This window comes from Sarcophilus harrisii, chromosome 6, assembly GCF_902635505.1.
Source record: "Sarcophilus harrisii chromosome 6, mSarHar1.11, whole genome shotgun sequence".
Lineage (NCBI taxonomy): Eukaryota > Metazoa > Chordata > Mammalia > Dasyuromorphia > Dasyuridae > Sarcophilus > Sarcophilus harrisii.
The window spans coordinates 240,848,828-240,866,034 of NC_045431.1; the positions used below are offsets into that span (position 1 = coordinate 240,848,828).

Below are 17,207 nucleotides of genomic sequence, written 5' to 3' on the forward strand. Positions count from 1 at the left end.
TCAAATATGACTGAAAATGGCAGAACCACAGGGAGCCCACCCAGAATCCGGGCACAATGTTCCCACCTATGTTCAGCAGCACATTTGTAAGAGTGAAAGACAGTGGAGGGATCCCAGGTGGAGGCTTGGCAGGGCATCATCAGCAGTATTATAAGGGGATGAGGAATTTACTGAGGAGTTGAGCAAGGGAAAAGAGATGACCAGGGCAGCCTGGGAGAAGATCCAAGGACAGCTGATGGAGGCCACAGTGTGGATGAAGAACAGGGTTATATGAGGGAAGGCTGGGGGACAGATGGAAATCCAATAGAGATTACAGTCAGAGAGAGGGATTTCCCAATTCCTGAACGTGGGAGAGGCACATTTGTGGGCAATGGCGAGATAGATGATGGCAGGATGATCTCTGGATCTACCTGTGATGCAGTGGAGGAGCAGCTCCTGGGAAGTGAGCGGGTGGAGCAGATGAATGGCTCAGACATTTGAGGGACAGTCAGGGTGTGTGTTGAAAACTGCTGGAATGAGGTCAGAAGTTGGGGAGCAGAGAAACATTGTGAGCCAGGTATCAACTGAGGAAAGAAGGGCAGTGACAAAGGGCTCGAAAGACAATAGCTACCAGGATTTTGATTGGTTGGTAGATATAAGAAGCATGGACCTCAAAGGAAGAGAAGCTATAGAGTGAAAGAGGGGGAGAGAGAAGCTAAAAGTGACAGTGGGGAGCATGGAGTCTCTCAACTCCCCTGCCCCAACCAATGACCTGAGGAGAGCGAGTCAAAGTGCACCTAGGAGTAGAAAGGGTGGTCAGGAAGGTTGTGTCATCAGGGGGAGCCAGCATTCAACAAGAGCCAGAAAATAGATAGATGGATAGATAGAGAAAAAGATTTAAGAGGAGGAAAAGTTATTATGGTACAGGTACTCCAGAGGGCACAGTAGAAGGGCCAGGTGGCACTCAGATGAATTTTAAGATAGGAGGGTGGAGGGGAAATGGAGATGAGGAATAAGGAGCTGGAGCATGGTAGGGGATTTGGAAAATGATCAATAGGAGTTCAGTCACTGAGATGTGAAAGGTATGACTAAGGCTGAAAAGGTTTGTCACTGAGGGGAGGGGGCCACTCCTGAATCCTCAAAGGACAGGGAACAAAGACGGGAGGTCTTAAGTCAAATGGAGAGTTGTTCTTCTTTACCCAGGAGGTTCTCCGTACCATAGCTGGGAGGCTGGGCTGGCAGTAGGTGGAAGCAGCTTGTGCTGGGCTGGACTGAAGTGATTGGCTTTGGAGCAAACAGACGATATCTGGTCCTGCCCCAACAGCCTTATCTCGGGAACACAATGTGCCTAGGAGGAGAAGGGAGGCACAAGATGGCCATCTCTACGCAGGGGATTCGCTGGTTTCTATATCCATCCCTCATCTCTCCCACCATCAACTGTCTACTGGACACATCAAATTGGATATCCCAGGAGTATCTTAAACTCAACCTAAAACTAACCTTGTTATCTTGCCTTCTAACCACACTTCGTCCAAACTTCTGTTTTCTACAAAAAAAAAAAAAAAAAATCCCCTTCTTTTCAGCATCTGGGGTTCACAATTTCAGTAATGTCCTGGCCTCCTTGTTCTCCCATCCTCCACATATCCAATAATTGCCACATTTTGCCATTTCTACATTCTCAACATCTTTTCACTCCCATCTACCACTTTGGCTTCAGCTCTCACTGCCTTCTCTCCTCAGTTTCTCCAAATTTTCTAATTGGTCTCCCAACCTCCTCTGTACACGTGGTGTAAAAAGTCATTCTGCATGATAATGTCTCAAAAGTTGTGACTCTCAAACCAGTGGTTTCAGTTTGTAAACAGTCTTTGTGCTATTTACTATAGCACTTGGCACACTTAAAAAAAACTAGTCAGGGGAAGATTGCAGGGCTCCAGACTCCGGGCCCAGCTACGCTGACCAGATGAAGTCCTAGCAAGCCCACAGATGTGAGTCTGGCTACAGAGGGTGGGGACCATGCCAGCTGAGGGCACTCCCGGGAGAGAGGAGTCATGGGTTTGGGTTCCAGAGAAAGGAGACCTGAAACTTGCAGCATCAGAAGGGACCACAGAGAGAGCAAGAGCTGGCGACAACATTGCCTTGGTCACAGCTCAAAGATGGAGAGAAGTACCAAGGTCAGGCCCTCAGAGAGAACTCGTGAAACGACAACACAAAACATCTGAAGCCGGAGATATTATTCCCCCCTTCTAACTTGGGATTAGAGCCTGACTTTATTTTGACAGAAAATAAAATGTTTTTATATTACATGTGTATGTTTGTATATGGATATGTATATGGATGTATATATGCAAAAGAGAAAGAACCAATCATTGACAGCTACTAAGGTGATAGAAAAGATCTAGGTTCAAACTCTGAAGAAGATGGTGAAATTAAAATAGTTTCTTTTATCTCAAAGTAAAAAAGCAAATAGTCACAAGCCCAAAGAGTTTTTGGAAGAGCTTTAAAAAGACTTTTAAGATTAAGTAAGAGAGGCTAAAAAAAAGTTAGGTTTAAAAAAAATAATAATAATAATGCAAGAAAATCAAGAAAATTATAAAAAGAAAAGTCCACCAATTAAAAAAGGATCCAAAAATTAACAGAATAAAATAATTCTTTAAAAATTAGACGTGGATAGGGAGGGGGGAAATCCTTTATAAGACACCAAGAAATAACAAAAAATCAAATAGATAAAAGAATGTGAAACACCTCATGAGAAAAACAATTGAATAAATATGATGAGCCGGATGGATGATTTCAGAAAAATCTGGAAAAGCTATCAGGAACTGATACAGAGCAGTGTCAGGAGAACACTGTACACGCTAACTACAATATCACATGATGAACAACTGTGAATGAGACTTGGCTATTTTCACCAATACACTGATCCAAGACAATACCAAAGAATTTCTGATGAAAAACTGACCTGCAGAACAGATCAAGGAGAAGCAATATAAGAATTGCTCAACTATCTCTATCTGTATGAACAACAACAACAACAACAAAAAAAGAGTCTAGATATTATATTTTAAGAAATAAAAGTTTTAGAATGAAAGAACAAAATAGAAATAGAAAAAAAAATCTACTCATCACTACCTGAAAGAGATCCCAAAATGAAAACTCACAAGAATACCATAGCTGGGGCCTCTAGTTGGTATAGTGGATAAAGCACCAGCCCTGAAGTCAGGAGGACCTGAGTTCAAATCTGGCCTCAGACACTTAATACTTCCTATTTGTGTGACCCTGGGCAAGTCACTTAACACCAAGTGCCTCAGCAAAAAAATAAATAAAAACAATAAAAAAAGATCATAGCTAAATATCAAAATTATCATGTCAAGAAGATACTACAAGCAAATAGAAAAAAAATTTTAAATACTACGCATTTATTGTCAAGATAATACAAGATTTAGCAGCTTCTATATTCAAAGACTGAAGGGCATGGAACAATATATCCTGAAGAGCAAAAGAACTGGGCTTGCAATCAAAAATAACTTACCCAGCAAAAATGCATTATCCTGAATGGAAAAAAATGGTTATTTAATGAACTAAAAGAATTTTCATGTGTTTGGGAAGACCAAAAGTAAATGGAAAATTTGATCTACTAGACTCAGCAGAAACATTAAACATTAAGGACCAATTATAAAGGATTTAATAAGGTCAAAGTTTTTACTTCTTATAATGGAAAATATTATGTATGGTACCTCTTAAGAATGTTATCATTATGTGAAAGAACATATAGAGATAGAAGGCTTGGGATTGACTTGAGTATGATGGGATGATTCTAAAAATTAAATTTGGATAGGGAGAGGTAAAATGGAACAATTATTTGTTACAAATAAAGTGTGAATGAAAGAACTGTTACTGTGGAAGCAGAAATGGGTAGAGAGCTGGTAGTACTAGAATTTTATTCGCATCAGAACTGTATCTGATAGATAGAAATAATATACATATCTAGAAGAGTACAAAAATCTTCTTAACTTACAAAGAAACTGGAGAGTGAACGGAGAAGGTAAGGGACAAAAGTTTAGAAGGCAGAAAAATTAAAAATAGGAGGAGAAAAGAGGAGAGAGGATAAGAGAAAGATTCTTAAAATAGTTGCAGGTCAGGGAATCAGTGGTTAGAAGTCGATTAGATGTTTGAGGCAGGATAAGGGAAAAGGATAAACTGATGAAAAACAGGATAGAGGGAAATATTCAAATAGTAATTATAATTTTGAATGTGAATGGGAGGGACTCGCCCATAAAATGGAAACAGCAGAATGGATTAAAAATCACAATCTATGTTTACATGAAACATTTAAAAATTGGAGCTACACAAAGAGTAAAAACAAAAGGTAGTAGAATTGATTGTGCTTCAGTTGATGTAAAAAAAAAAAAATCAAGGGTAGCCATCATGATCTCAAAGTTAAAGCTTAGAAGAGATAAAATGGGAAACTATATTATGATAAACAATACCATAAATAATGAAACAATATCAATATTAAACCTATGTGCACTAAATGCTAGAGCACCCAAATTTTTAAAGGACAAGCTAAATGAATAACAAAATTATGTACAATAGTGGGGAACTTCAATCTTTCCCTCTCAGAACTAGAAAAATCTATCTAAAAAATAACTAAGAAGTCAAGGAGGTGTGTAGAATCTTAGATAGGCTAGACATGACTAATATCTATAGAGAACTGAATGGGAATGAAAAAGAATACATATTTACAAAAATTGACCATATATTAGGGCTTTCATGGTTAAATGCAAAAGTATTAAATGTATTCTTTTTATATCATAATGAAATAAAATTACATTTAATAAGGAGCTATGGAACCATAGATTAAAAATTAATTGTAGATAATAATCTAATCTTAAAGAATGAATAGATTAAACTGATGTTCAAAGGATATGAACAGAATTTTCAGATGAATAAATTAAAACCATTTCTAATCATATAAAAAAGTGTTCTAAATCACTATTGATCAGAGAACTACAAATAAAGATAACTCTGAGATACTACTACACACCTCTCAAATTGGCTAAAATGACAGGAAAAGATAATGACGAATGTTAAAGGGGATGTGGAAAAACTGGGACACTAATACATTGTTGGTGGAATTGTGAACGGATTCAGCCATTCTGGAGAGCAATTTGGAACTATGCTCAAAAAGTCATCAAATTGTGCATACCCTTTGACCCAGAAATGTTTCTACTATCCCAAAGAGATCTTAAAGGAGGGAAAGGGACCCACATGTGCAGAAATGTTTGTGGCAGCTCTTTTTGCAGTGGCAAGAAACTGGAAATTGAGTGGATGCCCATCAGCTGGAGAATGGCTGAATAAATTGTGGTATACGAATGCTATGGAATATTGTTCTGTAAGAAACGACCAGCAGGATGATTTCACAGAGGCTTGGAGAGACTTGCATGAACTGATGCCGAGTGAAATGAGCAGGACCAGGAAATCATTATACACTTCAACAACAATACTATACAGTGATGAATTCTGATGGACGTGGCCCTCTTCAACACTGAGATGATTCGGATCAGTTCTACTTGTGAAGTGAGGAAGAGAACCATCTACACTCAGAGAGAGAACCATGGGAACAGAGGGTGGACCACAACATAGCATTCTTACTCTCTCTGTTATTATTTGTTTTTTCTTAGTTTTTCTTCTTCTTCCTTCTTGATCTGATTTTTCTTACACAACCGGATGGCTGTGTGAATATATACACATATATCGGATCTGGCATGTATTTTGGCATATTTGGCATGTACTGGACTGCCTGCCAGGTGGAGAAGGGAATGGGGGAAAAAAGGGGAGAATTTTGGAAGGGGGTTATGCAGGAGTCAATGTTGGAAAAATTACCCATGCATATGCTTTGTGAATAAAAAGCTTTAATTTTAAAAATGTAAGCTTATTTGTTTAAGCAGGAATCATTATTTGACTTTTTGTTTGCTCCCCCAGTATCTAAAACAGTAACTGGTATATAACGGGCATTTCATAAAAATTTGTTCGCTTGTTCTCCAAATCCCCCTACTGCAAAAAAAAAAAAAAAAAAAAAAAGACTGTGAAGGGCTTTCAGTGTGGTCTATTTTCCATTAGGTTTGGGAAAAGATAAGATTGGGAGGGGGGCAGGTTGAATTTGAGAGGTGATTGGGAAGCACAAGAGCAACATTATCTTCAAAGCATAAAGATCAGTGTCTCTGATGCCTTTCAAACACCCTAATTCTCAGCTTGAGAAATCTTGTGTTAGGTCAGTTCTCAAGATCTCTTTTGACCCTATAATTATAAGCTCTTTAAAATTCAACACCACTTTTCTCATCTCCCATAAATCTAAGCCAAGCACTCCTTTCTCCTTCCTTCGTTGAGAGATTTTCCAAGCTGCTTCATATTCCTGTTAATTCTTCCTGTTAATTCCTCTTAAACTTCACCAAATCACACTTTAACATTCATTGTGTCTAGATCATTATCTCTATGAGAAAAATGATGATGAAATATGTTTTTATCTGAATAGGATGGGAATGCCAGCATTTGTGACCAGGGTTAATATTTAAGAAGTAAAAAAAATGTTAAGACGACATCTTTTGATTCGTGTAGAAATTGGATTTAAGTGAGGCAGAGTTGCACAAAGTAACCAGCCTCACTCTTCTAAAGTCCCAGTCAGGACACTTGATGAGGACTCAGGCTGCAGTGAATGACCTCAGGGTCTTTGATGTCTCACCAAGCTCTAAACACTCCACAAAAACTGCTTCATTTGCCTTCAGGGCCACTGGAACGAATTGTTCTTATCCGCCCTTTCTGCCAGGGGAAGTCTTTATGTGGGGGTAGACATCCCCCAACTCACCATATGCCTGTGAAACCTGGAGAGGCTATCAGCGCCATGCCAGGAAATTAAATTGCTTCCATTTGAATTGTCTCAGGAAGATCCTGAAGATCACTCAGTGGGACAAGACACCAGACACTGAAGTTCCTTCTCCAACTAAACTGCCCAGCATTCTAACTCTGCTGCAGAAAGCACAACTCCGCAGGGTTGGCCACACTGTTCAAATGTCAAACGTATGCTTGCCAAAAAAAATTATTTTATGGAGAACTCACACAGACCAAGCACTCACAAAGTGGTCAGAAAAAAAGCAGTACAGGGACACTCTCAAACTTTCTTAAGAACTTTAGAATCGATTATATGACACAGGAGATACTGGCTCAGCATGGCGTGCTCTCAAAAGAAAAGGTACTGTGCTCTATGAGCAAAAAAGAATGGAGTTAGCCCAAAAGAAACTTGAGATGCACAAAATTAGAGCATCCCCCCTTGCAAATGTTTATATGAACTATTTGTGCCAACCTATGGCAGAGCATTTCAAGCTTGTATTGGTCTGATCAGCCACAGTGGGACACACTGTAACTCGACTCTAACATGGTGATATCACTTGGTCCTCTTCAAGAACACAGGACAACCACCAACTTAAGAAGTGCTTACTGACCTGAAAGAATCAAGATGCAGGAGACTCTGGATTAGAAGAATAGCTACAACTGTGTGGAGATGACAAAATGACAAGACAAAGCTTGATGTTTTTGGACAGCATGAGGTTTTAACTGATATGGTAGTCAAACACGACTGAACAAACAAAAATATCTGCAGGAAAAATACACACACAAAGAGTATTTTCCATTTTCAACTATTAATCAACGTGGCATTGAGTATTTCTAGAATAAAGGAGTCCTTATACTATTGCCAACTAAAAGGATATCTGTCAACTCTTTGATGATGATGTAAAAGTCAATATTAAGAAGAAGGCCTTTCTAGAAAGAGAAGACATGTGTCCAGTGAACCTAAGGGATTGCCATCTCCATGGAGACAAGCTTCTGGTTCTTCAGAATCGGGCTGAGGACATTCCTCCAGAGAACCCACTGTCTGAACAGCCAAATGACCGATTAGCTGTAGGCTCCGCCTTCACTCTGGATGACTTCTCACGACCACCACTAACAAATATTTTGAGAACCTTTGTTTTACTTTCCCTCTGTCTCTGTAACTACCCTAGATCAGCAAAAGTACACATCCTTTTTTCCTAGTCTTTTGCAATTATCTTTACTATTCAATATACCTTTAAAGGGGATAAGTCACAATAGGAATCCTTATTTGATCAGAACTATCCTTATGCCTAAGATCTTAAGAAGTCTTTTATGTTCAGTCTGCTAGAAATGGCTACCAAGCCTTCCTCAATGTTGGATGCATTTAAATTTGGAGATTCCTACATATCCCCAACTCAAGTCCTCCACTACTGTTCTGAATTCTGTCACTGAAAGGATAACCATGGCCACTGTTAAATAGATCATATTGTGTAGCATAATCTTATTTCTTCTTCACAACTCTGTGCTATTATTTTCATTCCCGTTTTAACAGACTTGCTTAGATCACCCAGTGTCTTAGACAAGATGTGAACTCAGGTCTCCTTGGCTGCAAGAGTAGCATTCTGTCTACTATACCACTCTATTTGTCCTTAATACATTAAGGATAAGGAGGAGGTGATACAGGGCTATAAAAAGAATCCTGGACCTGGAATCAAAGTGAGATTCACTTGGAGTTAAAATGCAGCTAATAAACTTCTTGGCTACAAGATACCAAGCAGATCTTTTCTTCTTTCTGAGCTGTTTCTTATCTATATAATGGGAATGACAATTCTGCTAACTCTTTAGCAGAGCTGTGGTGAAGAAAGGATTTTGTAAATTTTAAGCCATTACAGCAATGTGAAATATTATTATTAACAAATATCAAAACAGGGATCGATGCTCAAAGATCTTATTAACTTTTTTCTTCAGAAGTTAAAAATGCAGTTTGGGTAGAAGGAGAGATGTCAAACCTTTTTCACAGAACCAAAGAATCTCAGAGTCTGAAAGGACTTTGGAGATAGCCAGCGAGTCCAACCTTTTCAATTTATAAAGAAACAGTTATATAATAAGCAGCAGAAATTAGATCTGAAACTAGCCTACTGAACTCTAGACCTGTTATAGGCCAGAACTCTGAACTTCAAGTTGTTTCCTTTGTTTCAAACAAAGGATTCTTACAAGGTACTAAGTCAGTGGAATTGATAGATACAATAGTTATCTAATTTAGCGTGGTTCAGTATGATTGATCTGATCCTACAAGATGTTATCTGAAACAGAATCTGAAACAAGGCACTAAGTGGAATTGAGGAGACAATAGTTAAATCTAGTTTAGCATTGATTTAATGGTTTCCTACTGATATGATTGGTTTGTACTCAGTGTGGAGCTTATATGCTAGAAGCCTCCGCCAGAGAGATTCAGAGACATGTGGACAGAAGGCTGGAGGCTGAAGGCTGGAGCACAAACCCTTGGACTCTGACAGATTCATCCCATCTCACACCACCTTGGTGGCAGGCTCTCCTCCTTCGCTTCTCCACTGAAACCAAGACTCTGGAAGGCCTCCAGAAAACTAGCCGAATCCCAAGTGAAGGAGAGAAGACTTTGAAAGAGATAATAAAGGATTTGGATTTTAACCCTTAACTACTTGTGTGATTATTGAACTGAAACAAAGGCTGCTCCTGGAGATCCCAAGAAAACCTCAACAGAGAACAGGACATTTTAGAGAGAACATTACATAGACCCAGTGCTCCTGTCATTGTACTAAGCTACCTCACTCCTCCCTGTGCTATTCCTCACAAATAGTCATCTATATGGAAATTTCCAATGAGAGGGGACCTAATTTCCCCCCAAGCAGCCCCTTCTGCTTTTGTAGAGTCAGATTTGCTTGAAGAGTTTTGCTCACAAATTACAGACCACTTTTCACACAAATTAAGTCTGATCTAACCAATTGGAAAAATATTAAATGCTCTTGGATAGGGTGAGCAAATATAATAAAGATGACAATATTACCTAAACTAATCTATTTATTTAGCGCTATACCAATCAGACTCCCAAAAAACTATTTTAATGACCTAGAAAAAATAACAACAAAGTTCATATGGAAAAACAAAAGGTCAAGAATTTCAAGGGAATTAATGAAAAAAAAAAATCAAATGATGGTGGCTTAGCTGTACCAGATCTAAAATTATATTATAGAGCAGCAGTTACCAAAACTATTTGGTATTGGCTAAGGAATAGATTAGTTGATCAGTGGAATAGATTAGGTTCAAGGGATAAAACAGTCAACAAATATAGCAACCTAGTCTTTGACAAACCCAAAGATCCCAGCTTTTGGGATAAGAACTTACTGTTTGATAAAAATTGCTGGGAAAATTGGAAACTAATATGGCAGAAACTAGGCATTGATCCATACTTAACGCCGTATACCAAGATAAGGTCAAAATGGGTTCATGACCTAGGCATAAAGAATGAAATTATTAATAAATTAGAGGAACATAGGATAGTTTACCTCTCAGACCTGTGGAAGGGGAAGGTCTTTATGACCAAAGCAGAACTAGAGATCATTACTGATCACAAAATAGAAAATTTCGATTATACCAAACTGAAAAGTTTTTGTACAAACAAAACTAATGCAGACAAGATTAGAAGGGAAGCAATAAACTGGGAAAATATTTTTACAGTCAAAGGTTCTGATAAAGGCCTCATTTCCAAAATATATAGAGAATTAACTCTAATTTATAAAAAATCAAGCCATTCTCCAATTGAAAAATGGTCAAAGGATATGAACAGACAATTCTCAGATGAAGAAATTGAAACTATTTCTAGTCATATGAAAAGATGCTCCAAGTCATTATTAATCAGAGAAATGCAAATTAAGACAACTCTAAGATACCACTACACACCTGTCAGATTGGCTAAGATGACAGGAAAAAATAATGATGATTGTTGGAGGGGATGTGGGAAAACTGGGACATTGATGCATTGTTGGTGGAGTTGTGAACGAATCCAACCATTTTGGAGAGTAGTTTGGAACTATGCTCAAAAAGTTATCAAACTGTGCATACCCTTTGATCCAGCAGTGTTACTACTGGGATTATATCCCAAAGAGATTATAAAGAAGGGAAAGGGACCTGTATGTGCACGAATGTTTGTGGCAGCCCTTTTTGTAGTGGCTAGAAACTGGAAACTGAATGGATGTCCATCAGTTGGAGAATGGCTGAATAAATTGTGGTATATGAAAATTATGGAATATTACTGTTCTGTAAGAAATGACCAACAGGATGATTTCAGAAAGGCCTGGAGAGACTTACACGAACTGATGCTGAGTGAAATGAGCAGGACCAGGAGATCATTATATACTTCAACAACAATACTATATGATGACCAGTTCTGATGGACCTGGCCATCCTCAGCAACGAGATCAACCAAATCATTTCTAATGGAGCAGTAATGAACTGAACTAGCTATACCCAGAAAAAGAACTCTGGGAGATGACTAAAAACCATTACATTGAATTCCCAATCCCTATATTTATGCACACCTGCATTTTTGATTTCCTTCACAAGCTAATTGTACAATATTTCAGAGTCTGATTCTTTTTGTACAGCAAAATAACGTTTTGGTCATGTATACTTATTGTGTATCTAATTTATATTTTAATATATTTAACATCTACTGGTCATCCTGCCATCTAGGGGAGGGGGTGGGGGGGTAAGAGGTGAAAAATTGGAACAAGAGGTTTGGCAATTGTTAATGCTGTAAAGTTACCCATGTATATATCCTGTAAATAAAAGGCTATTAAATAAAAAAAATAAAAAAAAAAAAAAAGAAGTTTTGCTCACATAGAACTCAATTTCCATCCACTAGCGCCACTTTTGTCCTTAGGAGCCAGAGCAAAAATGCTTAATTCTTCTTCCATATCCTAACCCATCAAACACTTAAAAACAGGTATCATCTCCCCCTAAATCTTCTCTTCCTATTAGTCAATCCTACTCAATCAGTTGGTTGGTCTGGTCTATGGGAATTGGTGCTTAAAGCCCAGATATTCTTGATCTGGTTCCAGTCCTTGAAGCATACACAGATCTCTACTTGGACTTGGTCTTTAGAGCACATGATGATCTTCATGCTTTCTGTGCAACTACAAGGAAACTTTGGGGAACTGGTTTCCAGCCGTCAGTGACAGACACAGTTGGTACTGGATAACAAAAAGTTTTCTAATCAACAGAAGAGCCAGAAAAATGAATGATTCAGGAGTTACTGAGCCAGAACTGACTGCACATAAGTAAGGCATGAACCACCCGTCTCTCAAGTTTTTACTTTGACAACTCCAAGTGAGAATTGCTTTGAGGGAAAGGTAACCGGGCAAATACCCCCACTTGGCCATCATGAGTCTATATGCATATGGCATCTCAGATGCTACTGAGTTTTATTCTTTCCTGATATTAAGAAAATGTGTATTTTGAGACAGTCTCAGGTGAATCTCATTCACCTGTCAAGAATGACATTGATTGAGGCAAGCAAAATAGTTGTGGTCAATGACAGAGGGAGTCTCTACAGGTAGCTATGCAAGGATAGTTATCTAAGGATGGCAGCAACTTCAGGGATGGAGATCCTTTTTGGAAGAAAGTACCATCTTTGGATTCAATAGAGGCAGTGACCTTCAGAGCTTAGTAGAGAGCCACATCTAAGGAAAGCTCCCTTCCTCAAAGGGAGCAAAGGGTTTGCTATAACAAGAAACTGGGAGATGTCCATTTGACATGTACTCTCTCCCCATATCTCTCATCACAAGTGTATTTCAAGCTTGTGCCCTCTTTTCCCAGGGAATTTGTGTAAATGACGGGCGGGGACAGTACTCTCCCAGCTTGTATCAAACTGTTTTTGCTTTGGTTTCTTAGTAAATGCTAAGGAATGGAAGCCCATCAATTGGGGACTGACCAAACAAACTGTGATACATGAAGATAATGGAATATTACTGTTCTATAAAAAATGATGAACAAGCTGATTTTAGAAAGGCTCAGAAAGATTTACACAAACTGATGCTGAAAAAAAAAAAGCATAACCAGGAATACATCGTATACAGTAACAGCAAGATTGTGCGATGATCAACTATGAAAGGCTTGGTTCTTCTCAGTGTCCAGTGATCCAAGGCAATTCCCAAAGACTTTGGGCAGAAAAGGCCATCTGCACCCAGAAAAAGATCTAAGGAGACTGAATGTAAGTCAACACATGCTATGTTCACTTCTTTTTTCTGTTTTTTTTTTTTTTATCTCTCCCATTGTTCTTCCCTTTTGCTTTGATTTTTCTCTTCCAACATGATTCATCAAGCAATGTGTGTTAAAAATAAACTTGCTACAATTTTAAAAAAAATAGTAAATGCCTTTTCTAAAAGTTATTAAATTAGTTTATTGTAAATGGGAAGCACATCATCTGGTACTATTATTACTACAAATAATATCAGAAACCACACGCCTTTACATGACAGAATCCTGAGAGTAACAATGGCATCCACTGTTTAGGGCTGGGAAGGTGAGAAATGTTATGAATGAGAAAAGGCGAGATTTGACAAGTGATTAGATGTGTCTGGTGATGGAAAATGAGGAGTGGAGGGCAACAATGAGGCTGCAAAATGGGAGAATTATGGAAATGTCACCACCTCTTAGAGAAGCAAGACAGTCTGGAAGAGGAGATTTTAGGGAGGGACTTGCACAAGCAGAGTTTGAGATCTATTCTGAAATGTCCAGTAGGCAACTGCTGATATAAGCCAGGAGCTGAGGGGAAAGAGAACCTAGAGACCTCTGCAGAGATATCAGTGAAACCTGTGAAGGCCGCTGCAAGGGAGACTGAGGTAAGATCAGAGTCTTTTTGTGTTTGTCAAGGACTCCTGAAGCAATCTGGAAAAAAAAAAAATCAATGGACTCTCTCAAAGTAAGGTTTTAAAAAGCATAAAACACATGGGATTATAAAGGAAACCAATTATACTGAAATGCAGTTTAACAAAATATCCTTTAGGAGCACCTAGATGGTACAGTAGATAGAGCACTGGCCCTGAAATCAGTAAAACCCGAGTTCAAATCTGGCCTCAAATGCTTAACATTTACTAGCTGTATTATCCTGGGCAAGTCACTTAACCTCAATTGCCTCACCAAAAATAAGGCTTAAAAAATAGACAAAAAATATTTTAAAAAATAAGATGCCATACTCCATGTGTGTGAGGGAGAGACAGACAGAGAGAGTGTGAGAGAGAGAGCGTGTGTGTGTGTGTGAGAGAGAGAGAGAGAGAGAGACACACACACACACACACGGGACTAGGACCAAACTGAAGAACACTCAGTGAGGTGGAGTGATACAAACAACAGGCTACTGATCATTATAATCACACCTACTACTGCATTTCCCAAAATCATCACAAAGTACTACCCAAACTTGCCTCAAATTTCATTTGGAAGGACGCCAACAGGTCCTGGGAACAGCGAGCTTCCTCTGAAGGCCAAGTCAACTTCCCAGAGAATCCTGACAACAGTGACTGAATCTCTGTACAAGAAGAAAAAAATAAAATAGGAAAAAAGTTTGGCTAAACACCAGGGTTTCAGGATAGGCCTCTTATAACATCGATGAAAAGTCTTCTCTAATGGGAAGGAATAATATGCACATTTTTACCATGGTCTGAAAAATGACAGCATCAGCATATTGCAACAATGTGTGTACTTCCTTTATAGCCACATTTATTTAATCAATTTCTATTTTCAGTTAATGGCTACAAGGTCACGTCCCAGTGCCAGAAATTTTGAGAACTGATAGCCAAAGGGATGATTCACTCCGATCAAATTTTTAACTTAAGAAGCACATTTATAGCAGTATGCTAGCCAAATTTAATGCTTTTAAGTTGGGAAATATGAACAAAGATAAGAATACCCCCAGAGACTACACTTAAGCCCACTCAGTGACAGCAAAGTCCTTAATGGATTATCTTCAGCACCCATTCTTTTCTTCAATTTGTGGATTATCCACTTTATTGACTGGCTCCACATCAAACCTCTTCTTCTTAAAGGCACAAATCCGTCCTGGATGACCAGTGGAAGGCAGGATAAAGCCAAGAGCATCAGGGAAAAAAAAAAAAAAAAAAAAAGAGCACATGCCCCTAGTTTCTAAAACTAAATGTAAATGATTTAATTATCCATTTATATATTATCAACACTCTCTTTTCCATTAGTATAGATGATTGATTAGATTATATATGCAATTAAAATCTGAAATTTTAACAATGACTAAGAAGTGCTATGCTACCATAATACATTAATAATCAAGTAACAACTTTACCTTGAATTTACAATACACCTTTCTCATGAAGAACTCAAAATAATAAAGCCTCATTTCTTTTTCCAATTACATGTAAAAATAGTTTAACATTCATTTTTATAAGATTTTGAATTCCAAATTTCTTCCCTCCCTCCTCTACTTCTCCCCTGCCCAAGATAGCAAACAATCTGAAAGAAGTAACATATGCACAATCATTTTAAACATATTCTCATATTAGTCATGTTGTGAAAGTCAGGGAAAAAAAAAGGGAAAACCCATAAGGAAAACAAGCTTACAAAGAAAAGGTAAAAATGGTATGTTTCAATCCTCAGTCTCCACAGTTCTCTCTTGCTGGATGTGAATAGCATTTTCACCCCAAGTCCACTGGTATTGTCTCGGATCACTGTGTTGCTTAAAACTAAGCCTAACATAATCTTTGTTACTCTGTGCAATGTTCTCCTGGTTCTGCTCATTTCCCTCAGCATCAGTTCCTGTAATTCTCTCCAGGCCTTTCTGAAATCATCCTGCTGGTCGTTTACCGAACAATAATGTTCCATCACATTCATATACGATAACTTATTCAGTCATTCCCCAGCTGACGGGTATCACTCAGTTTCCAGTTCCTTGCCATCACAAACATATTTGTACATGTAGATCCTTTCCCCTTTTTCAAGATCTCTTTGGGATACCGACCCAGTAGTGACACTGTTAGATCAAATAAACCTTATTTCAGGGAAATGTAGATATGGCAAGAGCTAGATTCAATTTTATACATATTTATTAAATTCCTACTATATAGATAAATAATTTCATTTATTTGATTCAATCTTAGAAGATAGAAGTGACTGGTAGTCAGTGACAAAGGTCCCTCATCAACTACTGTCTGTGACTAGTGAAGCTTTTTGTCCATGTCAAAGGGAATTTGAAAAGATCATTTGGCCTTTCCCTCATAACCAGTCTTTACTATACCACAAGTGGTGCTGGATATGGAAGTTGTCATTCTTAGTTTTTCAAATAAGAGCATAGAAACATGAGATATAATTCATAACACTTAGTTGTGAGGATCAAAATGGGCTAAACCCTTCTTATTTATTTCAACTCTTTATCCATTAGAGGTGGATCGCTAGGTGACGGACGCTGCAGAGCATAAGAGTCAGGAAGACCCGAGTTCAAATGTAACTTCAGGCACTTATTAGCTACATGACCCTGGATAAGTCACTTAACCCTGTTTACCTCAGTTTCCTTATCTGTAAAAGGAGTCGCCAAAGGGCGACTACACTCTAATACCTTTACCCAAAAAAACCTCAAATGGGGTCACAAAGAATTGGAAATAACTGAAACGGAATGTGTAAGGAACTGTTTAAAGGATTTGGGGACACAAAAGTAAAGTAATACATAGTTCCTGTCCTTAGAGAAAAATTAATCTCACAGAGATAAATCTTACTTTTCTTAAAATTAGACTGTGGTGTTTGTTTGTTTTTTTAACCTAACCCAAATATCTGAGAAAGAAGAGTAGGATTATAGCAGACTGAATTATAGAATTCAATGGGGTAGATGAGAAGCAAGTAAATTCTTACTCTATCACTGACTTATTTTCTGGCCGTAGGCAAAATTTTATGATTGAATTTGCCTCACCTATAAAATGGGGAAGCTCATTTCTGATTTCTCCTTCTCCATAAAAGCAAGATGCCTGCTTAAGGATTTTAAAAGTTTTCTGAAAATATTTGTAAAGAATTCTGAATTTAAATATTAAACTAAAAATAGTTTTCACTGAATCATTCAAAAACTCAGACAATTAGAATGTGAAGTGTTAAGCAAACATAGCCGAGTCGAGACTATTGGGCCAGATGTGCAAGAAGGTCTCAAGTGGTAATATCTCCCTTTCTTCATCCATTAAACAGTTAGAGGAAGGGATACAAGCAGGAGAAGAGAAAGGAGATAAAAAGACAAGGTAGGAATGACAATCTTTTTTTTTCCCTCTCCTTGAGTTGATTCTTCAACAACAGATAGAAATTTAATCATCATTTATAAAAAC

At 38.1% G+C, this 17,207-nt stretch overlaps 1 protein-coding gene across 3 annotated transcripts in view; it reads right to left on the reverse strand.

Moving 5' to 3' along the window:
• The window catches only part of C6H11orf80 (chromosome 6 C11orf80 homolog), a 64,637-nt gene that overhangs the window by 31,076 nt on the left and 16,354 nt on the right, over nt 1–17,207 (reverse strand). For all 3 annotated transcript variants that reach the window (XR_004230048.1, XM_031941679.1, XM_031941680.1), the window contains exon 4: nt 14,304–14,407. Coding sequence is in view for 2 of the 3 variants with exons in the window: in XM_031941679.1 (XP_031797539.1) it covers nt 14,304–14,407 (104 nt within the window). In the remaining variant the exon portion in view is untranslated. The remainder of the gene's footprint in view (nt 1–14,303; nt 14,408–17,207) is intronic.